This window comes from Triticum urartu, chromosome 1A, assembly GCF_056163025.1.
Source record: "Triticum urartu cultivar PI428250 chromosome 1A, HENAU_Tu73, whole genome shotgun sequence".
Taxonomy (NCBI): Eukaryota; Viridiplantae; Streptophyta; class Magnoliopsida; order Poales; family Poaceae; genus Triticum; species Triticum urartu.
The window spans coordinates 381,217,755-381,237,335 of record NC_141873.1 but is presented as its reverse complement, the minus strand read 5'-3'; the positions used below and the strand labels follow the sequence as shown (position 1 = coordinate 381,237,335).

The 19,581-nt window shown below is 46.8% G+C and overlaps 1 protein-coding gene and 1 pseudogene across 1 annotated transcript; one reads left to right on the top strand and one right to left on the bottom strand.

Annotated features, from left to right (window-relative positions):
- The window catches only part of LOC125532873 (UDP-glucose 6-dehydrogenase 2-like), a 74,554-nt pseudogene extending 70,488 nt beyond the window's left edge, over positions 1-4,066 (bottom strand).
- A 1,355-nt stretch (positions 4,067-5,421) lies between these two features.
- LOC125513518 (10 kDa chaperonin 1, chloroplastic) lies at positions 5,422-8,527 on the top strand. The gene is made up of 6 exons (XM_048678651.2): positions 5,422-5,739; positions 5,860-5,910; positions 6,593-6,658; positions 6,738-6,785; positions 8,058-8,087; positions 8,199-8,527. The coding sequence occupies exons 1-6, from the start codon at positions 5,587-5,589 to the stop codon at positions 8,265-8,267; spliced, it is 417 nt and encodes a 138-aa protein (XP_048534608.1). The 5' UTR covers positions 5,422-5,586; the 3' UTR covers positions 8,268-8,527.
- Positions 8,528-19,581: the final 11,054 nt, after the last annotated feature.

Sequence of the window (19,581 nt, the reverse complement as noted above, 5' to 3'; positions counted from 1 at the left end):
CTGCCGTATCCTTAGCATTGTCGCCGTTGATGCGGCGCTTCTGCTGGTTGCAACGCGACCTGCCACTAATGTCCCTGGTGTCCGAACGACCAGGGTTCTTGGTCATATTGTTGCTACGAGCAAGCCAGCTGTCTTCTCCCGCGCAAAAGCGGGTCATGAGTGCCGTGAGTGCTGCCATAGATTTCGGCTTCTCTTGTCCTAGGTGCCGGGCAAGCACTCGTCACGGATATTATGCTTGAAGGCTGCTAAGGCCTCTGCGTCCGGACAGTCGAGTATTTGATTTTTCTTTGTTAGGAATCGTGTCCAGAATTGCCTGGCCGATTCGTCTGGCTGCTGAATTACGTGGCTTAGGTCGTCAGCTCTGGGGGTCGCACATAAGTGCCCTGGAAATTGTCGAGGAATGCGTCTTCCAGGTCCTCCCAACAGTTGATTGACCCTGTTGGCAGGCTGGTAAGCCACTGCCGGGTTGGTCCTTTAAGCTTGAGTGGGAGGTATTTGATGGCGTGGAAATCATCGCCGCGGGCCATGTGGATACGAAGGAGATAATCCTCGATCCATACCGCGGGATCTGTTGAGCCATCATATGATTCGATGTTTACGGGTTTGAAACCCTCGGGGATTTGATGATCCATTATTTCGTCTGTGAAGCACAATGGGTGTGCGGCCCCTCTGTACTGGGCTATATCATGACGTAGCTCCAATGAGCTTTGTCTACTGAGTTCGGCCCTGCCGAATTTGTGGCCGGCGTGACGGTTACCGTCTCGAGCCGTGGGGCGCCCACGCGATCCATAGATCGATCTTGTTTGCCTTGCCTTGTCCTCCAACATGTCGCGCAAGTCCGGCGCATATTCCCGTGCCTTGGTACGAGGTGCGGCTTGGGTGGAGGGCCATGAGGCCTCTCCGTCGCGGCCACGAGGTGGCCTGTTGACCGCGTCGAGTGCTTCCTCCTCTAATCGGGATAGCAACCTACGCTTTGGGTAGCACTTGGAGGGGCGTTAGGGTTTATGCTCTTCGGCCGCAAGGACTTCAGTCCATCTATCGACTAGCCGATCTTGATCAGCTTTAAGCTGTTGCTGTTTTTTCTTGAGGCTTCTTGCCGTGGCCATAAGCCTGCATTGAAAACGCTCTTGTTCGACGGGATCCTCTGGCACGGTGTTGAACATGGAGGAGATGACGCGGTTGATGAACCAGCTCTTCTGGCAATCGTTGATGCCGATGACCTGCCTCTAGTAATCCGCCACCTAGGGGAGGCCGTAGCACTCGTAGATGTAGACGAGGTTGAGGATGTCCTTCAGGAAGCACGAGCTGCTCAAGCCGACACAGGCCGAGAGGAAGGCAGGAAGCGCGAGCCGATGCGCGAGTCCTTCCGATGGACTAGGCCACCTCCGTGACGTCGGTGCTGATGGCCTCGCACAATGCGGAGATGGCGCTCACCGAGGGGATGCGCTGCGCGAGGAAGGCATTGGCAGCGAGCTTGAACAGATCGGACGACCAGAGGTTGGTGGTGATGATGCGGTCCTCGGGCCCCCTGTGAGCGTATACGTCCTTGAGGACCTTCCCGGCGGCCTGCCCCGTCGGGCTTCTCCCGGTCACCGATGAGGAAGAGGTGGAGCGCGTGTAGATCCTACACTGCGGTACTCTCAGCGAGGAACTCCGGGCTGGACAGGACGCCACGGCCAGTGTGGGCGAGGATCTTCTCGATGGCCTTGGCGGTCTTGACGGGCACGGTGAACTTCTTGAACATGATCTTGTTGGAGTGGGAGATGTTGCTGATCATGCGTGCGGCGCTCACCCAACAGGTGAGATCATTGGCCTTGCCGGTGCCGAGGCCGCGACTTTTGGTGGGAGGGGGAGGGGTGTTGATGGAGACGGAGACGAAATCCGCCTCGCCTACGTCGGTGCTGAAGAATAGGTTGCGGCCGCGGCACTGCTTGATGATGTCGTCCAGTCTGGTCCGCCTCACCGACGTTGTGCTGCACTCCGGTGATGAAGAAGAGGTTGCGGTCGCGACACTACTTGGCGATGTCATGAAGGTCGGGGGCGTAGATGGGGAGCCTGTCACTATTGCAGCCGGCGATTTGTGCCTTGGAGATGTGTATTAAACCGATGTTTACGAGAGAAATTAGAGGAGGCGTGGGACGAAGAGTTGGACTACAATTATTAGTTGGACTACACTAAGACTATCCACAGTGGGAGTAATATAGATGGTAACATCACACATCTCTAGACAAAACAGATGATGTGACAAGTAATTAATGAAAAAAGAAAGGTATGTGGTAACATAGCTAGTTACTGTATCACACATATCAAGACAAGATAAATTTATAACCTAATAAAAGAAGTGTTGCATAACAACACACATATGTTACTCTCCACTACAGAGGTAGTAACATAGACTAGTAACATATGCATGTTACTAGTCTAAGTTACCCATTGTGACTAGTCTAAAAGGCCACGTTGAGAGGGGACTTCCACGTACCGGGAAAGACCAAGATGAACAGAAGGAACAAAAAACGAAGTGGACACAACACGCAAACGTTATGAAAGATTACGCGACGGTGAAAGATTAGGGCAAGCACCCAGGAGCGAACCCATCGCTGAAGGGAACAGCCAGTTGGGCCAGGTCACGCACGCGGAAAACACCAGCCTGTTCCCTGTTTTTTTTCACCTTTTTTGCTTTCTTTTTTAATTGTGTTCATACTTTAAAATATTTTAAATATATATATCACAAAAATAATCTTCAAAAAAAATTTGAAACATGTTGAACAAGTACTCGAAAAATATTGAACAAGTATATGAAAAAATGTTATTTCAAAAAAATGTTGATCATGTATAATTTTTTTGAAAAATGTTGAAAAAATATTTAAAAAATGTTGATTATGTATATAAAAATATTGAAAAAGTATTTGAGAACATGTTGAACAGGTATTTGAAAAATGCTGAACAAGTATATAAGAATGTAGAATGAGAAACAAAAAATCAAAGAAAAATAGAAAGACAAAAAATAAACAAAATAATCCAAAGAAAAAATATTGATTGTGTATTGAAAAAAATGTTAATCTTCTATTTGAAAAATGTTAGTTAAGCATTTGAAAAACGTGTATAGGAAAAATGTTGATCACATATTAGAAAAATGTTAAATTTCTATTGAAAAAGTGTTAAACTTGTATTAGAACATTGTTGTTGACATATACAAAAAATGTATAATGAAAACCAAAAGCCCAAGAAAACCAAAGAAATGAAAAATGAAAAAGAAACAAAATAAAACAAAAAAACTGAAGAAACAAGTGCAAGAAAAGGAAAAAATAGAAACAAAAAAAGTGGAGAAAACTGAATAAAACAGAAAAAATGGAGAAGAGAAAAAAAACAAAGGAAATAGAAACCGAAGAAAACATAAGAAATGGAGAAAATGAAAGAAAGAACAAATCAGTAAAAATGTAGAATGAAATGAAGAATAAACAATGAAAAAAAGGAAAACAAAAACCCTGGAAAAAGAAATAAAAAACCGACTTTTTTCCCTATAATTAGATTGCACCCTGGTACTAAACGTGAACGCCTCAATACACACCATCGGGTAGGGATGGGCATATAAACCGATGACCGAAGTACCGAACCGAAATAACTGTGACCGAACCCGAAGGCACCGAACCGAATTCTTTAGTCATAAATTCGTCAGCCAATTTGGAAAACCGAACTTCCTTAGGTCAATTTGGGAGTACGTATTGAGTAACCGAATACACCGAAGTACCGAAGAAATCAATCGACTCTTGAGAAACCCACGTAGCAACAGCCCACACAGCCCAACTACTGGGCCTGGAGAATGATAAATCTTTCTCGCAATCCCTGTAGCACCGCAATTCCGCATTGGCACCTCGACCCACGAGGCCACGACCGTAACCTAGCTGCCGCTCGCTACTCTCTCCACCGCCGCCCCCTACCTTCTACTTCTACACATCCCCGCGGCCGACGGCGTGCTCCACATCCACCTCTTGGCCTCTCCACCCCGCTGACGACAGCGGTACTGCTGCTCGTGAAGATGGAAGATGACCGGCGAGGCGCCGACCATCTCCTCAATTGAAGCCCGATGTGCAGATTCGAGATGTATGTGACGGACGGTGGAAAGACGAGAGCGGGGAGCCGCACGGTCTCACAGATTTGGGGATCTGATTTTCAAGAGCAGGGGCAGATATGGATGAGGTAACGGAGGCGGCGCATGAATTGCTGCTTGTAATTAGAGTGTATTTTTCCTATAATCGATATTCGGCGATGTCATATGTGCTGGCCGCCTGGATCTCTGTTGCTTGCACAATTTTCTTTTTGTCAGTTGTGCTCGAGACTGATTCTGTTTTGTTTTTGAGCCAAATCTCAAGTCTGGCGCTTATCGGTCATAACTGAGACCGGAACCGAAGTCTACAGTACCGAAACTCTCGGTTAGTATTTTTCTAGGAAACCGTTCGGTCAACAAAATCTGAAAATCGAATCTTTAGACAACCCGAAGCACCGAACCGATCGGTTCGGGGGAACCGAATGCCAGGGGAGCTCTGCAGGCGCCTGATGGCACTACCGGCGCTCGCAAGCGACGCCTAGTGGGCCGGCCCACCAACTACTCAATAAGGAAACGCGAAAAAAGGGAACTAATCAAAATATGGCATCGTTGGGATTCAAACCCAACACCTCAACATCCGAGGCCTAACGCAATAATGACTAGACCATCCTAACTCTTGTATACTACAAGAAAACTGCCCAATGTATAATCAATATAAATTACTTTGAAAAGGTAAATTTGAAAATAAGATCATTCATTTTAGAAAAGTTCATTGAATTTTAAAAATATTTCACTGATTTTGGAAAAAAAGTAATTATTTTTGAAAAAAAGTTCATCGATTTTGGAAAGAGTTCATCGAATTTTAAAAGAGTTTATGAACTATGAAAAGAGTTCAACGATTGTGAAAAAAGTTCATCGATTTGGAAAAAGGTTCATCAATTTTAAAAAAAATCGTTCAAATTAGCAATTGAAAGAAGTAAAAAGAATAAAAAACCAAACAAAACCATTCCAAAGAAAAAACAAAAAAGGAAAAAGAATAAAAAAGAACAAGACCGTTCAGATTAAAAAAAAGAAAGACGAAAAAAGAAATAGAAAAAAAAGGACGTAAGTAGAAAAGGTGAAGAAGCTGTAGCTGAGCAACTTAGACTAGACGGTGGGGTGGTTAGTGCATCACGCTAATCACCGTGAGGACCCCGGATTGCAGAAACAGTGATAACCGGCGCCTGCAGCTCAAATAGGATTGCCATCGGGATCGGGGAGACCCAGTTCGAATCCTGGTGCTACAACCGGGCCATGAATTTGATCTTTTTCAGCACAAGGGCCATGAATCTGATAGGAACGATACTTAACACGACGGCCCGTTAAACCTCGGCGGAACCGTCGAGAAGAAACAACCCATCCGTTGCCGTCTTCCTCCTGCGAAAGGAAAGCAGATAAGAGGAACCTCTCCCCCATCTCCCCGCTGAGCGAAGCAACCGAGCAAAACCCTCCCCTTCCCCCCCTAGAACCTTCCGGGCGCATCCACCAGCATCCTCCTCCCAATGGCCCCCTCCCTCCTCGCCGCCGCCGCCTCCGCCTCGCCCTTCCTCCTCCACGGCGCCGCCGGAAGCGCCAGCCGCAGGCCGGTCGCCTCCGGTCGCCGCGCCGCATCCTCCGTGCGCGTGCACGCCGCCATCAAGTGCGACCCTTCCAAGGTGAACGCCGCCGCGCCGCCGTGGAGTCGCGTCTGCTCAACTAATCATTTACCTTTCTGGTAGGATCTGTGGTTCAGAGGTCTGACCCTCTGCTGATTCTCCTGGTCTTCGTTTTGTCAGGTGGAGCCGCAGTCCGACCGGGTGCTCGTCCGTCTCGAGACTATCCCAGAGGTCTCTCCGCTGCGAACCAGTGTCTTTTGGTTTGCCGAATTTACTTTGTTTATTTGTTTGTTCCCATTGGTTGCTTGCTGGTTGGTGGTGTGTATTTCCCACCTGCAGTGCTTCTAGATTTCTAGTCGAATGAATCCTTCCAACTATAGCGCTGCACACTGGTGAACAAATGACACCGAAATTGTAAAAAAAAAGCTGTCATAAGTGGTCACGCTTTGAGATAGTGAAACGCTAAATTTGGGCTCCAGCTATATCCTTCACAATTTGTAGTGTTTCCCCACTTCTGAACTTGTTTCAATTCAGTTAAGCTGGAACTTGGATCGTATATGCACGGAGCTTATACAAAAATACATAACCTTGTGGTGATACGACCATCGAGCCCTATACCCTTGGGATAGTAAGAAATAATAATCGGGTGTTTCGTAATGCTTATACGTACGTGTAAGTAGTTGGACATGCTGTGGATCCAGTAGGCTGGAAAATTCCATTTCTTAGAGAGTAGCACTAAATCAGTATCACTGTTTGTCTACTTGTATAGAAGCAATATTTTCTTTGCCTAGGCTATATCACTGCATATTTTGGTGATTTAACGTGCTTTCTATTTTATGTTACGAGTAAAGTTTATAGGAGATTTTTTTTCCACGTCTGGCTGATTGTTTTAAGGGAACTGTTTGAACTGCAGAAATCTGCTGGGGGAGTCCTGCTACCAAAATCTGCTGTTAAATTCGAGAGATATTTGATGGGCGAGGTAACATTTTAGGTCACTATAAGCTTCTGCTGTAGTAACTTTATCAGGTTACACTCACAATCTTTCTCTGTTGAGGCAGATTTTATCGGTCGGTGTTGATGTTAGTGAAGTTGAAGCTGGAAAGAAGGTGAGCGGATTTTTTTTCTCTCAAGGGCCTCCTTTTAATGCCTGTCCAAGCTTTTCACAAACAAAGGAGCACCGAATGCTTGCACACGAAGCAAGTGTATGCTTTGCACGTTGGTCCTTGTGCTGTTAATATAGCATCCATATAATCTTCCTGCAGTGCTGCTTCTTTTGGATTCTGGAATTATGTTAATGAAAATTGGGAGTTGGGATGTTAGTGTTGCATAAAACGAATGGTGGTTATTTTCAGTTTGGGTTGCTTGCTTTTGCCTGTATTTACCAACACAAGTTATAGATGTGACAACACACTTCATCTATAAGAAAATGCGCTCCATGTCTAGATACTGCCCTTTAGTGGCTAAAAAGTGAGCTAGTGGCCATTGCTGGGCTAGCATAACCATGTTGAAATATAAACAAGGCTTGTTGTCTGAAAAAAGCGCTCATGGTAACCTGCAAGGCGCAACCACCAAGCAATCACACTATATTTTTATGTTCAACACCATATACCGTGAAGAATAGTTGCCTCAAATTAGCTGAAAATGACCTCCATGATCAGTGAAGCCTTCTCAAAGCTTCCTACATGAGAAATTCGCTTTCCTTTTATTGACTTGGTGGTGTATGCATATCTTTCTTTAGTTACGCAACTAGCACATGCAAGGTTTGCCTATATTATAGGACAAGGTGTGTTGAGCCTTCTAGGAAAGAAACTGACATGCATATTTTTTGTGTGTGCATTGAACAGGGATGCTTTGAATGCCAAACGTGTTTATGTTTTCTGATCAATGTCATGTTAAACTAAGTATGGTTTTGAAGAAATACAGCAGTGCATGTTGTTCTTTTTTGCTGTTTTTATCCTCCTGTGAGATGATATGAAAACAGTATGCTGCATATATCTGATAACACCTCTGCTTGGTTGTTCAATTTTCTGTCTGTTAGTTTATTATTATGTACTCCCTCCGTTCCTAAATATTTGTCTTTCTAGAGATTTCAACAAGTGACTACATACGGAGCAAAATGAGTGAATCTACACTCTAAAGTATGTCCATATACATCCGTATGTGGTAGTGCATTTGAAATCTCTAAAAAGACAAATATTTAGGAACGGAGGGAGTATCTGCAATGCTTCCTGCTCTCACACTTGCCACACGTTACTTACAATTTTCTTCTATCAGCTTCGATGGCTAACATAGGTGTTTCATGTATATATTCCTTTATACTAATATTAGTATTTAGCACCTGCGATTTTCTGACCATGTTCTGCTTGTGATTGGTGCAGGTTCTCTTCTCTGACATAAACGCTTACGAGGTAAACTAGTGTCTCCCGTGTAACTGAATGTTTTTTGTGGGTTTGTCATGGCGGCAACGCCTCCTGGTTCATTGTTATGTGACTGTTCATTGTGTTGATCCATTCCTACAGGTGGACCTGGGAACAGAAGAGAAGCACTGCTTCTGCCGGGAGTCGGATCTCTTGGCTGTCGTCGCATGAGCCTACTCTTAAATTCTAGTGTGGTGCACACATGCTCCAAATGCCTTATCTCAGTTGCGCAAGCTTTTGCTAGCTTGAACTCTTTCTTTTGATGATCATGGGTTGAGTGATTGATGAGTTTTAGATACAGGTGCTTCATTTGTTGCCAAAAGACCGGGGGCACGGTGATTTAATTTTACTCATACCCACGTGCATTTTCCCTCTAGTAATGGTACCCTGAAACCCTGACCTTAATGCAAAACGATATTTGGAATGTGAGACGAGATGCGTTGCTGGTACGTAATACCTTGGCATGTGAGTGTGAGACCCCGTGCCATGGCTGCACATGAAGCCTTTTTCCTAGCTAAGCTAGCTTGCCATGCTAATTGGCTCATGGATTGACTTGTGACTTTCTAGCCAGATCCGGAAGTTCAGTGGGCTGAGGCATCATCATGGGCACATGACCGTGTGCAGTCCAGATGTGCTCACGATCTCGTCTGACCTAAGGACTGGAATGTTTGGTTAGCTTTAGGCATGTCGCAAGTCAATTCACGCAGTAGAAACCACCCGGCCAGAAAACATGGCAGGCATAACCCGGATGAGCCAAACTTCTGCGCAAAATCAAATTACAGCGTCTCAAACGACAGCAAGTGGCAAAAAATTTAAATCATAGTGTTCCAAACGTGGTCTCACATACATCATAGTTTGTTGCAGCTACTTCAGCATCCTATGGAGTATGGATGTGGCTGGTGACCTTGGCACGTTGAACAGCTGAACTGCAGAGGACGAACTGACCAAGCCTTAACTCACCGCAACAAATAGCAGTGACAGATACAGGGAGGCAGGCCTGCCCTAGACTCTTTGGGATGCACATACTGTAAGGGGTTGTTGCATGGGAAAGTCCAGTTCGTGTTCGAATCCGGGCACATGCCCAGCCACCGTTTCACCACATGTTGCACCCGGGGCGCGGAATCCATCGGCGCGCGCATGTAACCATTTGACTCGGCCGAATAGTTTAGCCAAGTGTTCCGTTTAATCTATTGAGCCAAGTACTACGCCCACCACCAAAGCCTGCGGATTTCAGAGGCGGTGCACATGTTTCTGCCTGATTTGATGAACTGGCTGTAGATCTTGCTGGGGAATTATGCCGAGGGCGCACGCTGTTATCATCAATTCGGCATTCCTTCATTTGCGGATCTTACGCGTACATGGGTCAAATGATTAGCTCATTTTAGCTAGTTGAATTGGTTTCAACCAATGAGGCCGGTGATTGAAAAGTGAATACAGTCTTCCTTGATTAAGAAGCATAAGTAACCCCAACAAAAAAAGAGAGAAGCATGGGTAAGTAACATACTGTGGAGAAAGTGGTCAATGATGGGCATGGGCATGGCATATGCATATCCGGCAACAGGAGATCAAGTTCATTGAAACGGTGTGTGGCCCATCTAATTGACCTGCAGCCTGTTTAGTCAGTTTCCTAGTTTTTCCAGTGTGCTTGCTGACATTGGGTTTACTTGCTGCTGATTTGCATAATAAAACTCAAGCCTTTGGATGAACTGACGCCGGTCAGTTGTCTTGTACTCCAGTGATAACTGGCTGATGTGAAGTACCTCGATCGAGTAGATCAAATCGTAGAGATATGTAAATAGAGGTGTGAGTAACAGGTAACAAGTTTTTTTTTGAGGCAAGTAACAGGCAACAAGCGGTTAACAACATTAAAAAACGATAAAGTACTATTACTACAGAGCATAGTATTAGAACTAGCGAACAATGGCTTGACCCATGCCTACCAGGGTTCAATTGCCATAAGGACCCATGCGCGGGAGTTTTCCTATTTTTTTCCCCGAGGATCAAATTTGGTGTATGATGAAGTAGTGCCCATATTCTAAAGGGTTCGGGTAAGCCAGGAGGCACATAACTAACCATGTCCCCCCCCCCCCCCCCCCCCATTGCGGGCGAAGCCGGACAGCGGCAGGACTAGGCCTCATGTGACCTCACTGTGGTGCACGCCCCCGTGGTGGATGGTGTGTGGTGGACTATGATAGCTTCAACTTCTAGCATGGCGCAGACGTGGGAAAGGCATTTTTTGCGGCAAGGAGACTAGGTAGTGTTCGGCCTGGTTGGCTGCGACCTTCCAGGCAGCTCTTGTTGTGTGCTATTCTAGCATCTAGCCGTTGCCGGCGCTAGTGACGATGACGTTCTCGAGTATCGTTCCCTTCTTGATGGTATCATCGAGGCGATGCTCTCCTTTGCATCTTCGAGGGTAACCTTAGATCCACGCGATCAGACGATGGAGACTCTTTCACATCGTCTATCTCCTTGGGGGCGTCGGTAAGACAACTTGTGAAGATGGCGGTGATGGTGTCAGGGCTTATGGATGCACGTTGGTTGTGAGGCTGAAGTTGCAGACGCCGATGCCTTGTCTAGATGTTTCCCTACTTTGGGTGTTTGAGGCATGGAGGTGGTGGGTAGTGGCGATCCATCACGCTGGTGTGGCGTTGACAAGGTGGTGTAGATGGTCAGGCCATGGATGCCCGGATGTCATTTGTGGCGATAGATCATGGACCTGGTAGCGCAGTGACGGCTCGTGGTGTATTGGCTAGGACTGGTGGACAATGCTAGATTTACCACCGACATACACTTGAGTCAGAGGAGTGGGATCGCCGAAGCGTCTCCAATATGAGATTTTGGTGGTATCGTCTTTTCTTGCCAGTTTGATCCTTGACAAATGTTCTTGGCTTCATAGACGACTCTTGGTGGTAGGCTGCTTACCTGGAGTGTGCACGGTTTTTGTTATGTCCACTTCTAGATCGTGTTTGCTTGCATCATCGCCATTGGGTTTGCAACTACTAGGGTGGATCATTGTAAACTTTTTTCCTTTTCCCTACCCTTTTTCTTCCGCCTAGACATAACTTTGGTCTTAGGCGACTTTACTCGTTACAACGTGATCATTGATTACATGCATCTTAGTGATGTAGAGACTCAATGTGTGCATAGGGCATGTTTGATTGCCGTTCCACCCCAGCCTGACTCAATGAAGCCCGGCTTAGTAGAAACAGCCTAAAAACCAACATCTATAACTTGTTTGGTTGCGTGCATCTTGCTTACCTGCATTAGGGGATAGCTTTGCGCAAGTTGTTTGGTTGCCTGCATTGTCTCAACTCACACATAAGCATGATGTTGGGTTGCACATAGGGTGCAAGGTGTGCTAACCTTGTACCCTATGTGGCGAGGTTACCTTACACACGATCACAGCTACCACACCAACACCACAACACTGCAATGGCGACGAACTGCACGATGATGATCAAAGTCTTCACCCCAAAGTGTGGCGCCGCCTTGCCAACTTCAACCTTGCATGCCTGCTTTCGCACAAACTTGGTGTAAGCATTTTTTTTCCGCCTGCCTAGTCTTAAACCCTCTGTGGCTGTTGTCGCTGGACCCTGAAACGTGTTGGTTGCAAGCTTTCCATGAACCGTAAACCCCTGGTGCCCTCTCGACAAACACCGCATACCACTTGTCCTAGCAGTGCACGGAGAGCAAGAGTTCAAGCATCAAGCAATGAAGCACACAAACAACAAGCAATGTAGAAGTAGAGAACTAGTAAGCATGCATGATCATATGGCATAGCAAGTTCAACCTAGCACTACTATGGTGTCATCCTACCACCACCACATCCAAAAGAGGGTGTCGTTCTACCACCGTAAGTTCTTGATCACCCCGAGGATCACCGTGAGGGGTTAGTATATACCACCTCACCAAAATATACAGACCATCAAATTGTTTTCAAGCCCTAGCTACACAAAATATACATCGTCATCGTCATCATCGTCCTTGTCGCCATCGCTATCGCCATCGTCGTCGAGGATCATGCACGCGGTAACCAAGCAGCAAGCTCTAGTAGTAGTGCTTGCCCAGCCAGCTCCTGAGCCAGAGCACCCTGTGGGCGTCTGCCATGGGAACAAAACCAACACCCTGGGCCTTGTTGTCCAGTAGGTGGCTTAGAGCTGCCATGAGCGCCTCATCAGTGAAGCCACCTTGCTCCATGACAGTACTATACAGGTCAGAGTGGACGTCGATGGACTTGCTCTCCCTGATGGTTTTTTCCACCTTCTTCACGGCTTCAGTCATGCTGGTGAAGACACTGATCTCCTTCTCCATCAGGCCGACCCTCTTCCTCTTCCTATCGAGCATAGGGACATGCTCAAATGGCTTGCCAGGGCCATCAAATACTGCCTCTACGTCCGTGGTTTCTGGGAACTCCTGCATGGGAGAACCGAGAGGCTCACCGGAGCCCATGGCATGCTTGCCAGTTGTCAGCCCGAAGGAGAAGATGTGTTGCATCTAGTTGTAGTTCTGGATGGGTGTGTTGAGGAGCTCAGCGTCTTTGGGATGGTCCTAAGAAAGAAGCACAAATGTTGTCAGTTGCGAGTAGGCAATGCTAGTCAGTGTGAAAAACAAGGGGGCGGTGAGCTAACCGTGACATGGCTGGTGTAGTGCTCTATCTCCAGAACGATCGAGCAAGTGTTCTGATTCCATGAGGCGCCGCTAAGGTCTTTGAGCTTGGACACTTGGATCCATCGAGCTCTCCACTTCTTGAGGTGGTTGTACACCTGGGTGTTAGTCACCTCCTGGCCACAGAACTCGAACACCTGTTCGCAACCGTGTTCAAGCGCACCTCCTTGAAGCCCTTGTCAGTCCTAACCCCACTAGAGATGAGCTCACATATCTTGTTCAGCATGAACGTGGACATGAACGGCTGCCACTTCATATTGTTCCCCATATCATCCTTCTTTGCCTTTGTGGCTGCCGTCAATGTAGTGGCATCAACAGTTGGCTCAACGAGCACAACGGGTACAAAAAGAAAACCAGCAGGTGATACCTCGAACACATCTGAATCGGGAGGCATCTGCCCATCGAGGGAGGGCTAGGAGTCCTTGACATATGACGTACCGTACTGGTTGTCAGACAGAACAAGGGCCTGACTAAGATCTTGGGTCTGCATGGTCATGTCTTATAATCGTAGCACACATTGACAGTGAGCATAACACACACAGTACCGAACGATCTATGAAAGGAGGAGCACACATGACAACTATCTATGAATCCATTGTGTTCATCACTATCATACTACTCTACCGTGCTAAAAATCCACCACCAATATCTAATGCAACATCACAATCTACCGCATTTACAGTAAGCATAGCACACGAACTGGACGAATCAACCTTACCACATGCTTGCACATCAAACCCTATGATCACATGCTCTCAGATCTAGCTACAACGAATAGAGAGAAGAGGGTGATTTAACCCACAGAGGCCATGGTTGCAACTCGAGGTGGATGCGGGAATGGTCAGAGAAGTTGAGGATAGGAGTCGCTACCGTCGTGGACCGCAGGCCGGTGAAGGAGCGCCGCTTACCTGCTCGTCAGTGCCGATGTGCGTCGGCGGGAAAGCTCGAAAGGGGGGAGAAGGGTGACCGGACTTTGCGCGGTGAGAGGAGGGAGCTAAATGTTGGAAATATGCCCTAGAGGCAATAATAAAATGGTTATTATTATATTTCCTTGTTCATGATAATTGGCTATTGTTCATGCTATAATTGTGTTATCCGGAAATCGTAATACATGTGTGAATACATAGACCACAACATGTCCCTAGTGAGCCTCTAGTTGACTAGCTCATTGATCAATAGATGGTTACGGTTTCCTGACCATGGACATTGGATGTCATTGATAACGGGATCACATCATTAGGAGAATGATGTGATGGACAAGACCCAATCCTAAGCATAGCACAAAATCGTGTAGTTCGTCTGCTAAAGCTTTTCTAATGTCAAGTATCATTTCCTTAGACCATGAGATTGTGCAACTCCCGGATACCATAGGGATGCTTTGGTGTGCCAAACGTCACAACGTAACTGGGTGGCTATAAAGGTGCGCTACGGGTATCTCCGAAAGTGTCTGTTGGGTTGGTACGAATCGAGACTGGGATTTGTCGCTCCGTGTGACGGAGAGGTATCTCTGGGCCCACTCGGTAGGACATCATCATAATGAGCTCAATGTGATCAAGGAGTTGATCACGGGATGATGTGTTATGGATCAAGAAAAGGAGACTTGCCGGTAATGAGATTGAACAAGGTATAGGAATACCGACGATCGAATCTCAGGCAAGTATCATACCGGTAGACAAAGGGAATTGTATACGGGATTGATTGAATCCTTGACATCGTGGTTCATCCGATAAGATCATCGTGGAACATGTAGGAGCTAACATAGGTATCCAGATCACGCTGTTGGTTATTGACCAGAGAGATGTCTCGGTCATGTCTGCATGCCTCCCGAACCCGTAGGGTCTACACACTTAAGGTTCGATGACGCTAGGGTTATAGGGAAAGTTTGTACGTGGTTACCGAATGTTGTTTGGAGTCCCGGATGAGATTCCGGACGTCACGAGGAGTTCCAGAATGGTCCAGAGGTAAAAAATAATATATAGAAAGTGAGGTTTTGACCACCGGAAGTGTTTCGGGCGTCACCGGTAATGTACCGGGACCACCGGAGGGTTCCGGGGGTCCATCGGGAGGGGCCACTAGCCCCGGAGGCTTGCATGGGCCAAGAGTGGGAAGGGACCAGCCCCTGAGTGGGCTGGTGCGCCTCCCACCAGGGCCCAAGGTGCAGCTAGGAGGGGAAAGGGGGAAACCCTAGGCGCAGATGGGCCTAAGGCCCATCCTAGGGCGCCCCCTCTCTCCCCCTCTTGGCCGCCCCCTCCATCCCATCTAAGGCTGCTGCCCCCTAGGGGTGGGAACCCTAGAGGGGGCACACCCTCCTCCCCTCCTCCTATAAATAGTGGGGTTTTGGGGGCTGCCAAAGACGCGAGTCTCTCTCTCTCTCTCGGCGCAGCCCTACCTCTCCACATCCTCGTTCTCCGTAGTGCTTGGCGAAGCCCTACTGGAAACCAAGCTGCTCCACCACCACCACGACGTCGTGCTGCTGCTAGAGTTGTCTTCCCCAACCTCTCCCTTCTCCTTACTGGATCAAGGCGCGGGAGACGTCACCGGGCTGCACGTGTGTTGAACGCGGAGGCGCCGTTGTTCGGCGCTTAGATCGGAATCGACAGCGATCTAAATCGATGCGTGTACGACTCCTCCAACCGCGTTCTTTCAACGCTTCCGCATCGCGATCTTCAAGGGTATGAAGATGCACTCCCCTCTCTCTCGTTGCTAGTCTCTCCATAGATTGATCTTGGTGATGCGTAGAATTTTTTTAATTTCTGCAACGATCCCCAACAGTGGCATCATGAGCTAGGTCTATGCGTAGTTTCTATGCACGAGTAGAACACAAGATGATGTGGCCGTTGACTTTGTCAATTTACTTTCCGTTACTACTCTTATCTTGATTCGGTGGCATCGTGGGATGAAGCGGCCCAGACCGACCTTACACGTACGCTTACATGAGTCTGGTTCCACCGACTGACATGCACTGGTTGCATAAGGTGGCTAGTGGGTGTATATCTCTCCCACTTTAGTCGGATCGGATTCGATGAAAAGGGTCCTTATGAAGGGTAAATAGAAATTGGCATATCACGTTGTGGTTTTGGCGTAGGTAAGAAACGTTCTTGCTAGAGACCTATAGCAGCCACGTAAAAACTTGCAACAACAATTAGAGGACGTCTAACTTGTTCTTGCAGCATATGCCGTGTGATGTGATATGGCCAAAAGGATCTGATGAATGATATATGTGATGTATGAGATTGATCATGTTCTTGTAATAGGAATCACGACTTGCATGTTGATGAGTATGACAACCGGCAGGGGCCATAGGAGTTGTCTTAATTTATTATATGACCTGCGTGTCAATGAAAATGCCATGTAATTACTTTACTTTATTGCTAACCGTTAGCCATAGTAGTAGAAGTAATAGTTGGCGAGGCAACTTCATGAAGACACGATGATGGAGATCATGGTGTCATGCCGGTGACGATGATGATCATGGTGAAGGAAATATGCCCTAGAGGCAATAATAAAGTTATTATTTATTTCCTTATATCATGATAAATGTTTATTATTCATGCTAGAATTGTATTAACCGGAAACGTAATACTTGTGTGAATACATAGACAAACAAAGTGTCACTAGTATGCCTCTACTTGACTAGCTCGTTAATCGAAGATGGTTATGTTTCCTAACCATAGACATGAGTTGTCATTTGATTAACGGGATCACATCATTAGGAGAATGATGTGATTGACATGACCCATTCCATTAGCTTAGCACCCGATCGTTTAGTATGTTGCTATTGCTTTCTTCATGACTTATACATGTTCTTATGACTATGAGATTATGCAACTCCCGTTTACCGGAGGAACACTTTTTGTGCTACCAAACGTCACAACGTAACTGGGTGATTATAAAGGTGCTCTACAGGTGTCTCCAAAGGTACATGTTGGGTTGGCGTATTTCGAGATTAGGATTTGTCGCTCCGATTGTCGGAGAGGTATCTCTGGGCCCTCTCGGTAATACACATCACTTAAGCCTTGCAAGCAATGCAACTAATAAGTTAGTTGCAAGATGATGTATTACGGAACGAGTAAAGAGACTTGCCGGTAACGATATTGAACTAGGTATTGAGATACCGACGATCGAATCTCGGGCAAGTAACATACCAATGACAAAGGGAACAACATATGTTGTTATGCGGTCTAACCGATAAAGATCTTCGTAGAATATGTAGGAGCCAATATGAGCATCCAGGTTCCACTATTGGTTATTGACCGGAGATGTGTCTCGGTCATGTCTACATTGTTCTCGAACCCGTAGGGTCCGCACGCTTAACGTTACGATGACAGTTTCATTATGAGTTTATATATTTTGATGTACCGAAAGTTGTTCGGAGTCCCGGATGTGATCACGGACTTGACGAGGAGTCTCGAAATGGTCGAGACATAAAGATCAATATATTGGACGACTATATTTGGACACCGGAAAGGTTCTGGGTAAGATTGGGACAATACCGGATCACCGGGAGGTTATCGGAACCCCCCGGGAGGTATATGGGCCTTATTGGGCCTTAGTGGAAAGGAGGGGAAAGGAGCAAGGGAGAGGGCGCCCCCCCCACAAGCCCAATCCGAATTGGGAGGGGGGCCGGCCCCCCTTTCCTTCCTCCCTCCTTCCTCTTCCTTCCCTCTCCTACTCCTAATAGGAAAAAGGGGAGTCCTACTCCCGGTGGGCGCGCCACCCTCCTTGGCCGGCCCCCTCCTCCACTCCTTTATATACGGGGGCAGGGGGGCACCCCAGAGACACAACAATTGATCATTGATCTCTTAGCCATGTGCGGTGCCCCCTCCACGATAATCCTCGATAATATTGTAGCGGTGCTTAGGCGAATCCCTGCGACAGTAGAACATCAAGATCGTCACCACGCCGTCGTGCTGACGGAACTCATCCCCGACACTTTGCTGGATCGGAGTCCGGGGATCGTCATCGAGCTGAACGTGTGCAAAAACTCGGAGGTGCCGTAGTTTCGGTGCTTGATCGGTCGGGCCGTGAAGACGTACGACTACATCAACCGCGTTGTTATAACGCTTCCGCTTCCGGTCTATGAGGGTACGTAGACAACACTCTCCCCTCTCGTTGTTGTGCATCACCATGATCTTGCATGTGTGTAGGAATTTTTTTGAAATTACTACGTTCCCCAACACATGGCGCCCCGAAGATGGAGATCAAAAGGAGCAAAATGATATTGGCCATATCATGTCACTATTTGATTGCATGTGATGTTTATCATGTTTTTACATCTTATTTGCTTAGAACGACGGTAGCTTAAATAAGATGATCCCTCACTATAATTTCAAGAAAATGTTCCCCCTAACTGTGCACCGTTGCAAAGGTTCGTTGTTTCGAAGCACCACATGATGATTGGGTGTGATAGATTCTAACGTTCGCATACAACGGGTGTAAGCTAGATTTACACATGCAATACACTTAGGTTGACTTGACGAGCCTAGCATGTACAGACATGGCCTCGGAACACAGAAGACCAAAAGGTAGAGCATGAGTCGTATAGAAGATATGATCAACATGAAGATGTTCACCGATGATGACTAGTCTGTCTCACGTGATTATCGGACACGACCTAGTTGACTCGGATCATGTATCACTTAGATGACTAGAGGGATGTCTATCTGAGTGGGAGTTCATTGAATAATTTGATTAGATGAACTTAATTATCATGAACTTAGTCTAAAATCTTTATAATATGTCTTGTAGATCAAATGGCCCACGCTAATGTTGCCCTCAACTTCAATGCGTTCCTAGAGAAAACCAAGCTGAAAGGCAATGGCAGCAACTACACGGACTGGGTCCGTAACCTGAGGATTATCCTCATAGCTGCCAAGAAAGCATATGTCTTTGAAGCACCGCTAGGTGACGCACCTGTTTTCCCAGCAACTCAAGACGTTATGAACGCCTGGCAGTCGCGTAGTGATGATTACTCCCTGGTTCAGTGCGGCATGCTTTACAGCTTAGAACCGAGGTTCCAAAAGCGTTTTGAGCAACACGGAGCATATGAGATGTTGCAAGAGCTGAAAATGGTTTTCCAAGCTCATGCCCAAGTCGAGAGATATGAAGTCTCCGACAAGTTCTACAGTTGTAAGATGGAGGAGAACAGTTCTGTCAGTGAGCACATACTCAAAATGTCTGGGTTGCACAACCGCTTTTCTCAGCTGGGAGTCAATCTCCCGGATGACGCGGTCGTTGACAGAATCCTTCAGTCGCTTCCACCTAGGTACAAGAGCTTGGTGATGAACTTCAATATGCGGGGGATGGAAAAGACCATTCCTGAGGTATATTCAATGCTGAAATCAGCGGAGGTGGAGATCAAAAAGGAACATCAAGTGTTGATGGTGAATAAAACCACTAAGTTCAAGAAAGGCAAGGGTAAAAAGAACTTCAAGAAGGACGGCAAGGGAGTTGCCGCGCCCGGTGAGCAAGCTGCTGGGAAGAAGCCAAAAAATGGACCCAAGCATGAGACTGAGTGCTTTTATTGCAAGGGAAACAGTCACTGGAAGCGGAACTGCCCCAAGTATGTAGCGGATAAGAAGGCCGGCAATACCAAAGGTATATGTGATATACATGTTATTGATGTGTACCTAACCATCACTCGTAGTAGATCCTGGGTATTTGATACCGGTGCGGTTGCTCATATTTGTAACTCAAAATAGGAGCTGCGGAATAAGCGGAGACTGGCGAAGGACGAGGTGACGATGCGCGTCGGGAATGGTTCCAAGGTCGATGTGATCGCCATCGACACGCTACCTCTACATTTACCTACGAGATTAGT

Bases quoted from the DNA above. Each gene is read 5' to 3' on its own strand.
- LOC125513518 (XM_048678651.2), top strand. From the start codon at position 5,587: ATGGCCCCCTCCCTCCTCGCCGCCGCCGCCTCCGCCTCGCCCTTCCTC. The intron at 5,911-6,592 runs GTCTCTCCGCTG...TTTGAACTGCAG, and splicing joins GTCTCGAGACTATCCCAGAG to AAATCTGCTGGGGGAGTCCT. The intron at 6,786-8,057 runs GTGAGCGGATTT...TGATTGGTGCAG, and splicing joins AAGTTGAAGCTGGAAAGAAG to GTTCTCTTCTCTGACATAAA.